General features: G+C 36.3%; 1 protein-coding gene across 1 annotated transcript; it reads left to right on the top strand.

Moving 5' to 3' along the window:
- Window positions 1-11,374: 11,374 nt before the first annotated feature.
- On the top strand, window positions 11,375-13,035 carry LOC132550700 (leucine-rich repeat-containing protein 1-like). Its single transcript, XM_060214792.1, has 2 exons — window positions 11,375-11,389; window positions 11,707-13,035. Exons 1-2 carry the CDS (start codon window positions 11,375-11,377, stop codon window positions 13,033-13,035), a joined length of 1,344 nt encoding a protein of 447 aa, XP_060070775.1.
- The last annotated feature ends 480 nt before the right edge of the window (window positions 13,036-13,515 follow it).

The following is a 13,515-nucleotide window of genomic DNA, read 5'->3' as shown; positions in this document are numbered from 1 at the left end:
GTCCCATTTCTCACCCACCTATCCTTGACCGATTCACCACTGTCATCATGGGATGTGACTACTTTACCAGAACAGTCATTGCTACAATCAGTGGAATTCCGTAACACGGATATAGATCATATTCCGGCCGCTGTGCGACGTATCAGGAGTTTAACTTCATTAAACCTTGACAATACCAAGGTAACAACTATTGGATCAGATGACTTAGTAGGACTCCAGAAGTTAAGCTTCATTAGCCTGAATCAAACTCCTCTGACGGATATATCAATCGACGCATTTAACGATACTTACAGTCTCCAAGGCTTGGGTTTAGATTCTACTAAACTTCCAGGAATTCCTAGAGCTATTGAACGACTTCCGGCTCTTAGGGTTGTGAGTTTGTTAAACATAACAATTGAATGTTCATGTACAGATCTTGGTTGGATGAAAGATTGGATTGGTTGGCAGCAACAATATCTGTATTTCAGCGGAAATTGTCACAATATACACAAGTATTTGACGGATTATATTCGGGAGGACGTGCCGAAATGTCACTGAAGCTTGAGATGTTTATTTTCCATTAGAATGAAAAAGATGTCTCTGAAATACATTTTCAAATACAGAATATACATAAAAGAGATTATGGAAAATAAATATTTGCGTAATGTTATATAATTTAAAAGTTTTGATTATCTTAATTGACCACGGTTTACATGGCGGGTGTCGTCGATGAAGCAGAAGACGCTCTCTCATCCGGAACTCCTGGTTATATTATCCTTGTACCTTTTGGGTGCAAGGTATCTTTATAAAAATGAAAGACTATGCCAATTATTGTTCTGGATTCATCGGCGGGACTGTGTTGAACTCCTATTGTTTAAACGTTTGTTAAACTCTTTGTCCTAGTGTTTAAACGTGTATATAAATGTTCATATTTTAAATTTGTGCTGCAAGAACACAAATAATACACGCTGATGGATGTGTACATATTTCAAATTTGTGCTCTCAAATAATACACGCTGATGGGTGTGTACATATTTCAGATTTGTGCTCCAAGACCAAATACTTCTGAATATGTACATTTACATATTTGTGCTTCAAGGCGACATGATTTTAGATATTAACATTATCGCCATATTGCTTTCAAATGTTTGTATTATAAAATTCTCAAAGACAACTAATAATTTGAATATCACAGAAAGGTACAGAATTAGAATACATTGCATAAATTCCAAGAAACATATTATCGAAGGGCTCCAATTTTGTGGTCTTACATAATATATGATATGCATTTTCGGTGGCACTTACTAGTTTCGTTGATTGATCTTGCTTACAACGTCCACTTGTCTAGTGATAAAATCAATGTTATTTTTAATTGCATGGATGTACCAGTTCACGGATAACAGTACCAACGAAATCAACGAAAATAGAATTCCGAAAAAAGGCATTATTCTACAGTGAAAAGTTTTAGCATTGGCATGAAACAAATGGATTTAGCTACACAATGATTCAGTTAATCAACACGTTTCATATTGTCGGATTTCAGAAATAAAATTTTTTCTTACCACTTGTACAAATTTATTTGTCTCGATTAAATTTTATCAATAAACGTAGTAAGATAATATTGTTTTAGTGTAATATTTTATGAAAAACTAGTAACATCTTTTATAAGTTTAGAACCCTAAACAGGAAATAACATGCGCATAGCATTGATGTGTCGAAATATCATAGCGCCCTCGTTAACGTCTTTCAAGGTAAACAAATAGTTGACGAGATAAGATATTGAGGTTAGATGAATTCAAGACTCGCTGATAAACTGCCTGTTAAAATGGCAACACATGGAATAAATATCGGTCTAATCACGGTGAGTAATCGTTTAAAATCTTTACAAAATTCTGCTGATATTGAAATCGTGTTTTCCTTTTCATTATTTAATATCAATGTCATTTTGTCCTTTCATATCAGTGCCCAGAAGTTGTTTACAACCGTTTGATGGATATTGATTTCAATACGTTGTTTAAAGCAGTTAATCATCATCGTCATTTTAAAATCAAAATCAATACGTTGTTTGTCAAATGATATGTTTTCGTGTGGCCAAATTCCGTGGTGTCTTAATTTCATTAATAGATAACACCCACGCCATCAGATGATACTGATTTTAACAGCTGATCGATTCACGAAAACATGTATTCCTGGAAAATCCCTCGAAATCCTCCACGAAAAATTATGATTTTTCATTCGTTTTCCTATGCACACGTCAGCCTCTGTAAATATTTCTATATTGTTGTACATCGACTATTAACGAACCTTCTAACAATGATTGCACTATAGGGTAAGTTTACTGACGATTTATATAATGACATTGGTTCTCACCAGTTATTACCTTTTTCAATCAATTCATCTCCAATCTATGGTATTAACATGTCACAGTTGATTCGATATTCAAGAGCCTGTTCCCATCATCACGATTTTCGTGCAAGAAGTCGTCAACAGACTGACAAGCTCGTGACACAAATGTTAAAAGGATGAAGTTTTATGGTCGCCATAGTGATGTCATTGCGAAATGTTCTAATTCTTTTGTGCGATATGAAGCTGGACGTATTTGATGCTCGTTAGTTTGCCTGTTGATTCCTTTGTTGTATACTTTGTTCTCATTTGAGAACGTGACATTACTTGATTTGATTGACCAAGGTTTACATGGCGGGTGTCGTCGATAAAGTAGAAGACGCTTACTCTTCCGGAACACCTGGTCATATTCTCCTTGCACTTTTTTAAGGGTCTCCGGGTAAATCTTCGTTTTGTTCATATTTGCTCTAGTTTTATGGAATTTGAGTTTAAATTATGATGATATTGCCATGTTGGTATTTTCTTGATTTTTTTTTCAATATTGTAGATACTTCATATCAGTGATGAGTTCTAAAAAGACAAACAGCTGTATATTACAACAGTTTCATTGATAAAAGGGAACCTCTCTCTCTCGCATTCTAATTTGTGTTTGTATTGTCTTTTCTTATACAATCCTTAACAAAATTCGTTCATCATATTAACGCCCTTTTGTTTTATATGTCCACAATACAAATCCTGTCCTAGAGAATGTATTGGGTGCTTGTATTCCTCAACAGCTGCTGGTAACTACAGCCACACATGGTTCTGCTTATCCACATGATCCCCGGCCGTGTCCTGTAAAGGCTCCTTGCAGCTGTGATTACAATGCTATAACATGCAACAATCTCACTCAAACTGAATTTCCTACCTTTACAAAGGTCAACGCTACCTGGAACTGTTGGAAACTTAACATGAATTATAACTACAACATCAAAAGGATCCCGGCTGGAGCTTTCGATAATATCCCTTTTTGCACTCTTCAGATTGATCGTAATGGCTTTGAGGTAATAGACGATGGGGCATTGAATGGATCGGAAAAATATCTTGATTCTGTTTTTATGCAGTTCAATAAGTTTACAGAACTTCCAAATGAAATCGCACGAATGCCAAACCTTACCATGTTAAGTATCCATGACAACCCTATCAAGACCCTTCCGATGATGATGGCATTTGCACCCACTCTTGAATTTCTTGATATAGGATCACCGGAAATGACGACATGGCCGGAATCAATTGGAACGCTGAAATCAGTTTGGAGTTTGACACTGTATAAATTACCGATGTCTGATTTGCCCTTAGATGCATTTAAAGGTTTAGAGGACATTATCCAGGGTGTGACGTTTCAATCAACAGTACTCAAAGGTATTCCAAAAGCACTAAAGAGACTGAAGAAAATGACCGATTTGGCTTTCTTCGATAATATTGTATTATCATCTGAAAATATACCAGATGACGCTTTCATGGGTATGGAATCACTTGGAGACATTTTCTTAAGCAACAGTAGTATAAAGAGTGTTCCGAATGTTTCCGCTGTTCCATTCCTTACCCACTTGACGTTGACTAACTCGCCACTGTCGACATGGGATGTAACTACATTACCAGAACAGCCACTGCTGCAGTCAATAGATTTCAGTAACACGGATATAGATCACGTTCCGGCTGCCATACGTCGTATCAGGAGTTTAACTACATTGACTTTGGACAATACCAAGTTATCAACTATTGGACCCGGGGACTTCGCTGGACTCCAGAAGTTACGCTTCCTTAGCTTTTATCAAACCCCTTTGACCAATATATCTATTGACGCATTCAACGAAGCATACAGTCTTCAAAGCCTAAATTTCGATTCCACAAAACTCCCTGGAATTCCAAGAGCTCTTGAACGACTTCCGGCTCTGAGGAATGTAGAGTTAAATAACATTAATATCGAATGTTCATGTTCCGAACTTGGATGGATGAAGAATTGGATTGCTCGGCAGCAGTACTTGGGTTTCGATGGAGAGTGTCACAATATACACAAGTATTTGTCAGATTATATTCGCGAAGAGGTACCCAAGTGCCCTTAAAAAGACATTAACGTTGTTTGGAATATGTCAAATACTTGCAAAACAAAAACAATGAAATACAAATTGATATTTTGTTCATTTGATACGGAATTGAAGTTTATGAAATATTCTCAATTTGTGAAACACGATGCTTGAGATTTGACAGTTGAAGTAGTTGATTTTTAGGAATGAAAACTGTAAATTAAGGAACTTGACATTTAAATGCTTAGAAGACGAAACTTTTACTGAATCAGATATTTAATAAACAAACTATTACCTGGTAATGATTATCTTCTTTATATTTTTGTGCAATATATGTTTTTTTTTTTTTTTTTTTTTGATAAGAATACTTTAGATATTATCTGTTGATGTCTTGTTTATTAAATAAAATATTTTGTTTAATTTGTCGCCCCGTGAATAGCTCTGGTTAGCTCAGTTTGAGGCAAGGTTGCTGTAGTTGGTGGCTACCTCACGTATCACTTGACACAACCACATCAACACAGAGGTGGCCATCGTTTGGCTTCCTTAGAAATGCAAACCCCTACAAATAGAGGGCAATCATTTTGCTGAGTTTAGATAATACTACTTCATGATGATGTCTCGATTTGAAAAGAAAAGAAATTTGCAATATTTTTCTGTAAAATTTGCTTTTAATCATCTCACCACATGTAAAGTAACGCCATGAAACATGATTAACATTGCCGAGTGCGTCTTTAACTTTTTGGATATACAACACGTCAATGGAAGTTTCCAATTGTACATTATGTAAATCCTTATTATACCACCACCGGTAAACGCAGTTTGTATTCCTACAACAATCACTGTCTCAAAGAAACACCCACAGAAGGAAATATTCGTATGTCTCCAAATGAATCCACGTTCCGTTCTGATTGAAAATGCATAACACTAAAGACGAAACAAGTAGAACATTGCCTTATTGCACAGGCGAGTTCCTGTATACGTAAGATATTAGTGGTTATCGTATTTTAGCGTTTTTGCGTTGCATCTTCAAGACCTTAAATCAGATCTGACAAAACTCCAAGGAATCCCTAGAGGTATTGACCGACTTTCGGCCCTCAGATTCATAAGGTTAGAAAAAAACCTTTGAATGTTCATGCTCAGAACTGACAGAATGGATGAAAATTAGATTGGTCGTCAAGCATTTTTAGTGGAGAGTGTTACGAGTTACTTACTAGGTTTGCGGGAAGGTATCCAAGTGTCCTTGAAGAAGACACAACCGTTGTTTCAAATAAATCAACAGATAAGAAAAAAGTCGCTGAAATTTATATATTTATTCATTTTTATATTTTAATTGTTTGTATGTTTGTGATAGAAGTTCAGGTAAGATTCTCTCAAACAATTACCAAAATTTTAAAACCTGACATAGCAATACTGATTTCAGTGTCTGCATACTTGACGAGGACTGTCTTGTACCACTGCTCGATTTCTTTCTTCGAATTTTGCAATATAAGTTATCTGTGTCAGTTATAGGGAAACAGGCATCCGGATTTTGTTTATACGATAACAGCACAGTCTTAAAAAAACTTATTCTAGATGATGCAACCCTCACTATGATAAAAAACTTCTTCAATTAAATTTGTACAAAAGACTCGTTGAGATAATGAGACATGTAATTGGTGTCACTGATAAGTAAAATAGCGATCCACAGCCAGTGATTGTGTGATTACGTTTGCTTGGTATTTCCAAATGGAAATGGATAATTTAGTTAATGTGACCTTAAAGCATTATGTGATTGCCATTAATGATAATCTCTTTTATATTCTAAAATTATCGGTAACAAGTCAAATTTATCTGTGTATATCAAAACACAGGGACTTATTAACTCGTAATTTATAATTTGATTTTCCCGTTAAATTGATTTTTTTCTTTGTTTGATTATGCATTTAACCGAGGTTAGGACACATCTGATATACATTACTTTGAGGAAAATGAAACACGTTTCAAAAACTTCAACCTGAAGCCAGTTATTACAGACATGCAACGGTGATAAAAAGTCCAATTTTCCGTGTCCATCCATGAACATATATAAATCACATCACATTCTATCAAAGCATTTTCACAAAAAAAATATCATCAAAATACCAACACGTCAACATACTCGTATGCAAACGCAATAGAACTACGTCAAAATATGAACAAAAGAACGAAAGCTTTACACGGAGACTCCTGAAAAAGTACAAGTAGACTTAGAACAGGTGTTCAGGAAGAGTAAGCGTCTTCTGCTTCAACGGCAATACCCACCGTGTAAACATTGGTCAATCTAAGTAAGTAATGTCATGATCTCAAATGAGAACAAGGTATACAACAACAGAATCTACGAAATAAGTAACTAGCATCAAGCACGTCCAGCGTGATATCATACAAAATTTCTGAACGAAATCCCATGGCAACCTTAAAGCTTCCCTTTAATTTTCAACTGTCTAAATAACAATAATTATTGCATTAGTCTGTAAAGGATGAAAATGGAAGCATGAATTCATTTTTACTCATATAATGTATATGTAACTGTAGCATATTTACATAGAACATAGAACACGTAAAATAACAATCGTTTTCCTATGAAATACACACTGTACAATGATAAAAATTATCAGAATCTTTAATTAGAGGAGTTAGTGATCTCCCGATCTATGTCTGTTTAAAAACCGTGTTAAGATACACTCGCTCGATTTTTGTAGCCTTGGCCTCTTACACTACTGATAAGACATAAGAAGATAAAACGGCTATGCGGAGAAGTTTAACTCACTAGCTGGTAGTGTTGTGTCCAATACTTTTTTATATTCGGTTTTGTGTCATTTATAAAAGCACGACAAAAGGTGTAACCTTAATATTTCGGTCCATTAACCAACATTTTTACCTGGCCTAGACGTCAAATATTTTCCCATTCACAATGGGTTCTGTTTCAGAAATACAAGTGTTTGTTTCTATACATAAGTGGGTTATGTCATTAAAGCGAGACACTTTCTCGTATACCCCGTCTATCTTGGTGTGATAGGAATGAAACAGTACGGAACACTGTGGCCGACCACAAAATGATTTACGTAATTATCTTTGTAAGTACTACTGTTTATGCTTGTTATAGACAATATGCCATAGTGATCTGGTACCAGTGATATGGTTTTGGTATACTGTATGCCAGGATATTTTCGCTACAGGTTATTTTCGCGATTGTACCATTATTCATGAATTGCCTTCGCGTTCATTTGGCTCTCTGTGGATTATATGTACGAGTTATGTAAGTATAGCATGTTTTGTCCCATCTTAAATTCGTCCTCGCTGTTCATGGGCAATAAAGGGCGAACATTTCCAGGTATACCGTAAGTTGAAAGACACGCAATTAAAAAGCACCGTTTAATATAATTTTAAAGTTATATACACTAGAACCAAACTGCACCATACAGCTGTTTCGTCCATCTAGGGCTCGTCAGTGATGCCTTTTTAAACGTTGTAAGCGACTGTGGAAAATTTACTAGTGATCCAAAACATGCCCATATCTAGATGGGGAGGTACACTAGCCCCATAATTTAAATAATAAATTTCATATCTGTGATTATTTAGCAAAAAAAAATAAGTTCATGTATTTTTCATGATCCGTGCCTGCTGTTGAAATGAATTATAGCACAGCGTGCTGGTTATGTCCGGTACCCTGGTACCCTGTCTCTTGTCTGTTCTCGAATCTACCTTTGGTGATTCTTCATGGCAATGGTGTAGACGATAATAGATAAAATCTCAAAGCAGACTGATTTTAGCTGATCACTTCTCAGAATATGTACTGTTTGGGTGAATTTATGAGCGGCCGTTTTTACTGTGTCTATACGACGCTTAATTTACTCAGAATTTAAAGCGTTTAGGTAAATAGTTAAACAGACTTCATTTCCATATGGATTTGAAGTTGCAGCCGTATTACGTCAATGCTTTAGTTAGGGTGTAAGATGTATCTGTAATCAGTATAACCATATTGGATTTATATTACAAGACAGTGATACTTCAGGTAAATACCATGAAATAAATAAAATAGTCAAACCTATTCATATTGTCGTAATTTAAGTAACGTCAATATTGAATCCTAACCATTAAGTGCATGTGTACTTGTTTCATTGCATAACAAAGCATTATCTAACAATTAAAGAAACAGGTATCGAAACACGGAATCAGGTGTATTGATTTTCGTATAAAAATATGGGTTTATGATGTGTCTATATTTGATGCAGGTGGCAGTGGTGATAGCAGTAGTAGAAGCACGTTTTGTTGTTGATGAACGTCCAGCATGTCCAGCCCCGCCGCCATGTACTTGTAGCCTCAAGGATATTATCATTGACTGCAGTGGGAAAGGCTTGACCCATGTTCCCGGTATGATCAATGGCCGCCAGCAACGCTGGGTGGTAGATATTAGTAACAACCAGCTTACTACAATCCCCAAACGAGCATTCGAAAACATAACAGTCGTCTCACTTAATATGTCACACAATCAAATGAGCACCTTGTCCATGGACTGCTTGGTAGGTTCAAATGATGTCGTCACTTCCGTTCACATGGAGTCGAACCAGTTTAGCTATCTGCCAAACGCTATTGACGATCTGACAAACCTGGAGACACTGACAATGCAAGACAATCCTTTTATAATTCTTGGAACAAGTATGTCATTTGCCTCGAAACTTCAAAACCTTACGATTGGATCTGAATACATGCCATGGCCAAAGTATATAGACCAGTTTAATGCAGTGAAGTTCCTCACAATAACAGGTCTCCCTTGCTCAGCTTTACCGTTCGATGCATTCTTCAATATGGCCGGTAAGATGAAGACGCTGGTGCTGCATGCTAATGAATGTGAAGGAATGCCGGACAGCGTGCACGTGCTCAATAATTTAGAACATTTATCGGTTACTGGGAACCATCTTCTCTCCTCGCTTGACATTCACAATCTTACATCACTCACTTCATTACTTGTAGAAAATAGTAGTCTATCAGCCATGCCCAATATTTCACAAAGTCCTAACTTACAAGATATCAACATAACATATTCTCCATTACAATCTTGGGAACCAGACACCCTGCCACGCAACCCTAAACTGAGAAATATCACACTCGATAACACAGACTTCGATCATATTCCAGCAGCTCTTCGTCAAACACCACTGGTAGAGAACTTGTCGATGAGATACACAAACGTATCAAACGTTGATGACTCTGATTTGTCTAATTTGGGTCTATTGAAAAACCTTGACCTTAGCCACTCACATTTGGAAACTATTGCTGTAAATGCTTTGAAACAAAACATGATGCTGTATTCCATCGATTTTGACAACACCAACGTCGTCGGTGTGCCGAGAGCCTTAGGTGAGGTAGACTCGCTTTACGTCCTCAACATGTCAGGTGATGATGTAGAATGTACTTGTAAAGAACTAGGATGGATGAGGGAGTGGAAGTCTCTGAGACGCTTGACAGGGTCAGGGACGTGTAACAATATAGGCATGGAATTGATGACGTATATGCGAGAATATGTACCAAGATGTGGAACGTGATGGGTTATTTTTATATTGGAAACTATTTTTAACGATACCATTCTTTTCACTTCTTAATTCTCTCTCTTTTTTTTTTTTTTTTTTTTGTCAACACAATAATCTGGTATTACACTTCATTAATATATGATGTGCACTAAAATGTTTCCTATTTATCAAAATTAATAATGTAAAATCATAGGTTTTGATTTATGTGAAAGAAAGTGTCTTACACTTGTTTTCTTTTCATATGCGATCAAATGAAACTTGACTCAAAGCCTCATTGCCAAAAAATCTAATATAAAATGAAAACTGATTTATGATATAATATATTTGTGTTTATAACCAACACACATCAAGATATGAATACAATATACATTATAGATCAATATCAAATAGAACACAAATGAGGTATGATTTCGTATTTGAGTTACCTCCCTTTCAACGTTCCTTCAATCAAAAGTACTGCTGTCAGAAAGCTAGTGTTGTGTACAGAAACCGTTACTTTTACGTGTGCGACTTCGACTTGGCTTGACTGTTGGTGATTTCTTTGTATTGATCACAAGAATTAACCAAATGTACGGAATGCTTGATGGTTGTATTGCGTTGGCCACTAGAACGATGACGATGTTTCGCACCCTATCATTCCGGTTAATGTTTAATTTTGGGTGATAATAAAATAAGATATTGCGTGGTACATAATTTTCCTTTCTAGCCAGCAGTTGATTTTATGTATTGATATAAATCACCAAATCTACTTTGACCAAGCACTTTGATGTCAGCACTTAACAAAATTAAAATGAAAACAATACACACACACAAATGTACAGTTTCACAGTAATGATTAGCTGTCTCGTTTTCAACACTATGTGATTCTATGTAAATTGTATTAAAATATCACCCTGCTAGAGCGCCTAGAATTCAATACTTACTCCACAGTTATCTGGTTTCAGCATTTTGCGTTTTAAAATACACCATAGAATTGCGATCATTTTGGATAAAGGATACGTAATGATCTATATCTATAAAGTGATAATGAGCCGAAAGAATATTGATAAGTTTACTTTAAATACTTTTATGTGTGACGACTGACATTCTTAATAGAGTAACACCATTTACTACTAATTTAGATAAGATAGGGCCAAATAAGGAATTAAATTGCATCATATCCCTGTTTCGTCGTCCTTCTAGGACTCGTCAGTGATGTCACGGTTCAAACCTACATAAAGTAGGAGGCGACTGAGTAAAATCCAAAGTGATCGATAAAAACGTCAAAGCCCCACAATTCAAATTTTCATATATCTGTGTCGTTTTAAAGAAATCCCAACGTCAAAATCATATTGAAATATCATATAACTCTATAAGTTCCTACAAGGTAAACAGACAGATGACGAGATAAGATATTGAGGTTAGAAAAGTTCAAGACTCGGTCAAAGGCCACTTGTTAAAATGGCAACACATGGAGTAAGTGTCTGTCTAATCACGGTGAGTAATACGTAGATTTGTCGTCCTGTAATGTAGTGAAGTATTCTTCCATATTGAAATCTCTGACCAGGTTCCCTTCCCCAACAAACATCGTACTTTCATATCGATTGTCAATCAGTTGTTTACATTAACCTTGTAAACATAACCCATACATATCCATATCACTTTGTTGTACCTGTCCCAAGTAAACGACGTCTCTTGGTGTTAAAGCCGATCGCTGGTAACCCTCTCACCAGTGAACGTCATCTCTTATCCTTTTATAGTAATGTACGTCTGATGTTTATATATTCTTTCAGTTGTTAATGATTATTGACACAAATGGTTCTTTTGTACCTGACGATCCAAGACCTTGTCCAGTGAAGACTCCGTGCAAATGTAGCTTTAACGAAATAGAATGCAGCAATCTTACTCAGACAGAATTTCCGTCCTTCACCAAGGTAAACGCTTCGTGGAACTGTTGGAGTCTCGTCATGAACAATAATTTCAATATTAAGAGGATTCCAGCTGGAGCTTTCGATAATGTTCCATTTTGTAATCTTCGTATTAGCCATAACGGCTTTGAAATAATGGAGGATGGAGCACTGAATGGATCAGAACCATATCTTGGAACTATTTTTATGCAGTTCAATAAATTTAAGGAACTTCCGAACGAAATTGCACGAATGCCAAACCTCACTATGCTCAGCATCAATGATAACCCTATCGAAACACTTCCACAGAAAATGGCTTTCTCGTCAACTCTACGGTTTCTCGATGTCGGATCGCCGGAAATGACGACATGGCCTGACTCAATTCGAACTCTAAAATCCGTTTGGAGTTTAACGCTATATAATTTACCAATGTCAGATCTACCTTCAGATGCATTTGAAGGTTTAGAAAACGCTGTCAGCCTTTTGACGTTTACATCAACAAAATTCAAAGCTTTTCCGAAAGCACTGAAGAGACTTAAGACAACGACAGGTCTGTCTATCACAGATAATATTGAATTGAAATCTGAAGGCATACCTGATGACGCTTTGAGTGGAATGGACTCTCTTGGAGTAATTTTCATAAGTAACAGCAGTTTAACGCGTGTTCCAAATATATCCACTAATCCATTTCTTACCTATCTGACCATAACCAACTCACCACTGTCGACATGGGATGTAACTACATTACCGAAACAGCCACTGATACAGTCAATAGATTTCAGTAACACGGATATAGATCGTATTCCAGTCCCTGTGCGCCATATCAGGAGTTTAAATACGCTTACGATGCATAATACCAAAGTGACAAATATTGGACAAGGGGACCTGGCAGGTCTTCAAAAATTACGTGAATTAAGCCTGGACAAAACTCCTCTAGCCAATATATCAATGGATGCATTCAACGATACGTACAGCCTTCAATACCTGAATATAGATTTTACAAAACTTCCGGGGTTTCCCAGAGCTATTGAACGACTTCCGGCCCTCAGAGCCGTTGGATTAGACAACATACCTATTGAGTGTTCCTGCTCAGAACTCGGATGGATGAAACATTGGATCGGCCTTCAGCAGTTTCTTGATGGTGGTGGACAGTGTCACAATATACACAAGTATTTTACAGACTACATTCGCGAGGATATACCCAAATGTCCCTGAAGGCAAGATCGGTGATTCATATCCATCAATAAATAACAAAATCTTCTTTCTTTTACATATTTCGTTTAAAATAGAACCTCAAAGTGAGAGTCGTGGAATAACTGACCGGAAGTTACGACTTGACATACATTGGTAGCATTCCTGATTTCTGTGCTTGTTACAAGTGTATACAAGTACTAGATAAGCACTAAACTTGTGGCATTTTTTCCTGCAGTCTTTTTTTCTGTGAATTTGTTTTTACGATAACAGTTCAATTTAAAACTTAATTGAAGCTGATGTAAACCTCATTGTGATCCGGACTTACTCCAATGTATAAAACACGCCAAGATGCAAAACATTCCCCTAAATCTCATCAATATTAATCTCTTGCTGAATGCGAGAATATGTAAGTAAATATTTTAAATTAGTATCTGACTTCTGACATCATTAGATTAAAGAAAAATGAGATACGTGTCGACAAAATGCAACCACAGGTTAGTT

This window comes from Ylistrum balloti, unplaced genomic scaffold (assembly GCF_031769215.1).
Source record: "Ylistrum balloti isolate Yb309-2 unplaced genomic scaffold, AGI_CSIRO_Ybal_v1 Utg370140, whole genome shotgun sequence".
Taxonomy (NCBI): domain Eukaryota; kingdom Metazoa; phylum Mollusca; class Bivalvia; order Pectinida; family Pectinidae; genus Ylistrum; species Ylistrum balloti.
This window is presented reverse-complemented; position numbering and strand designations above follow the sequence as displayed.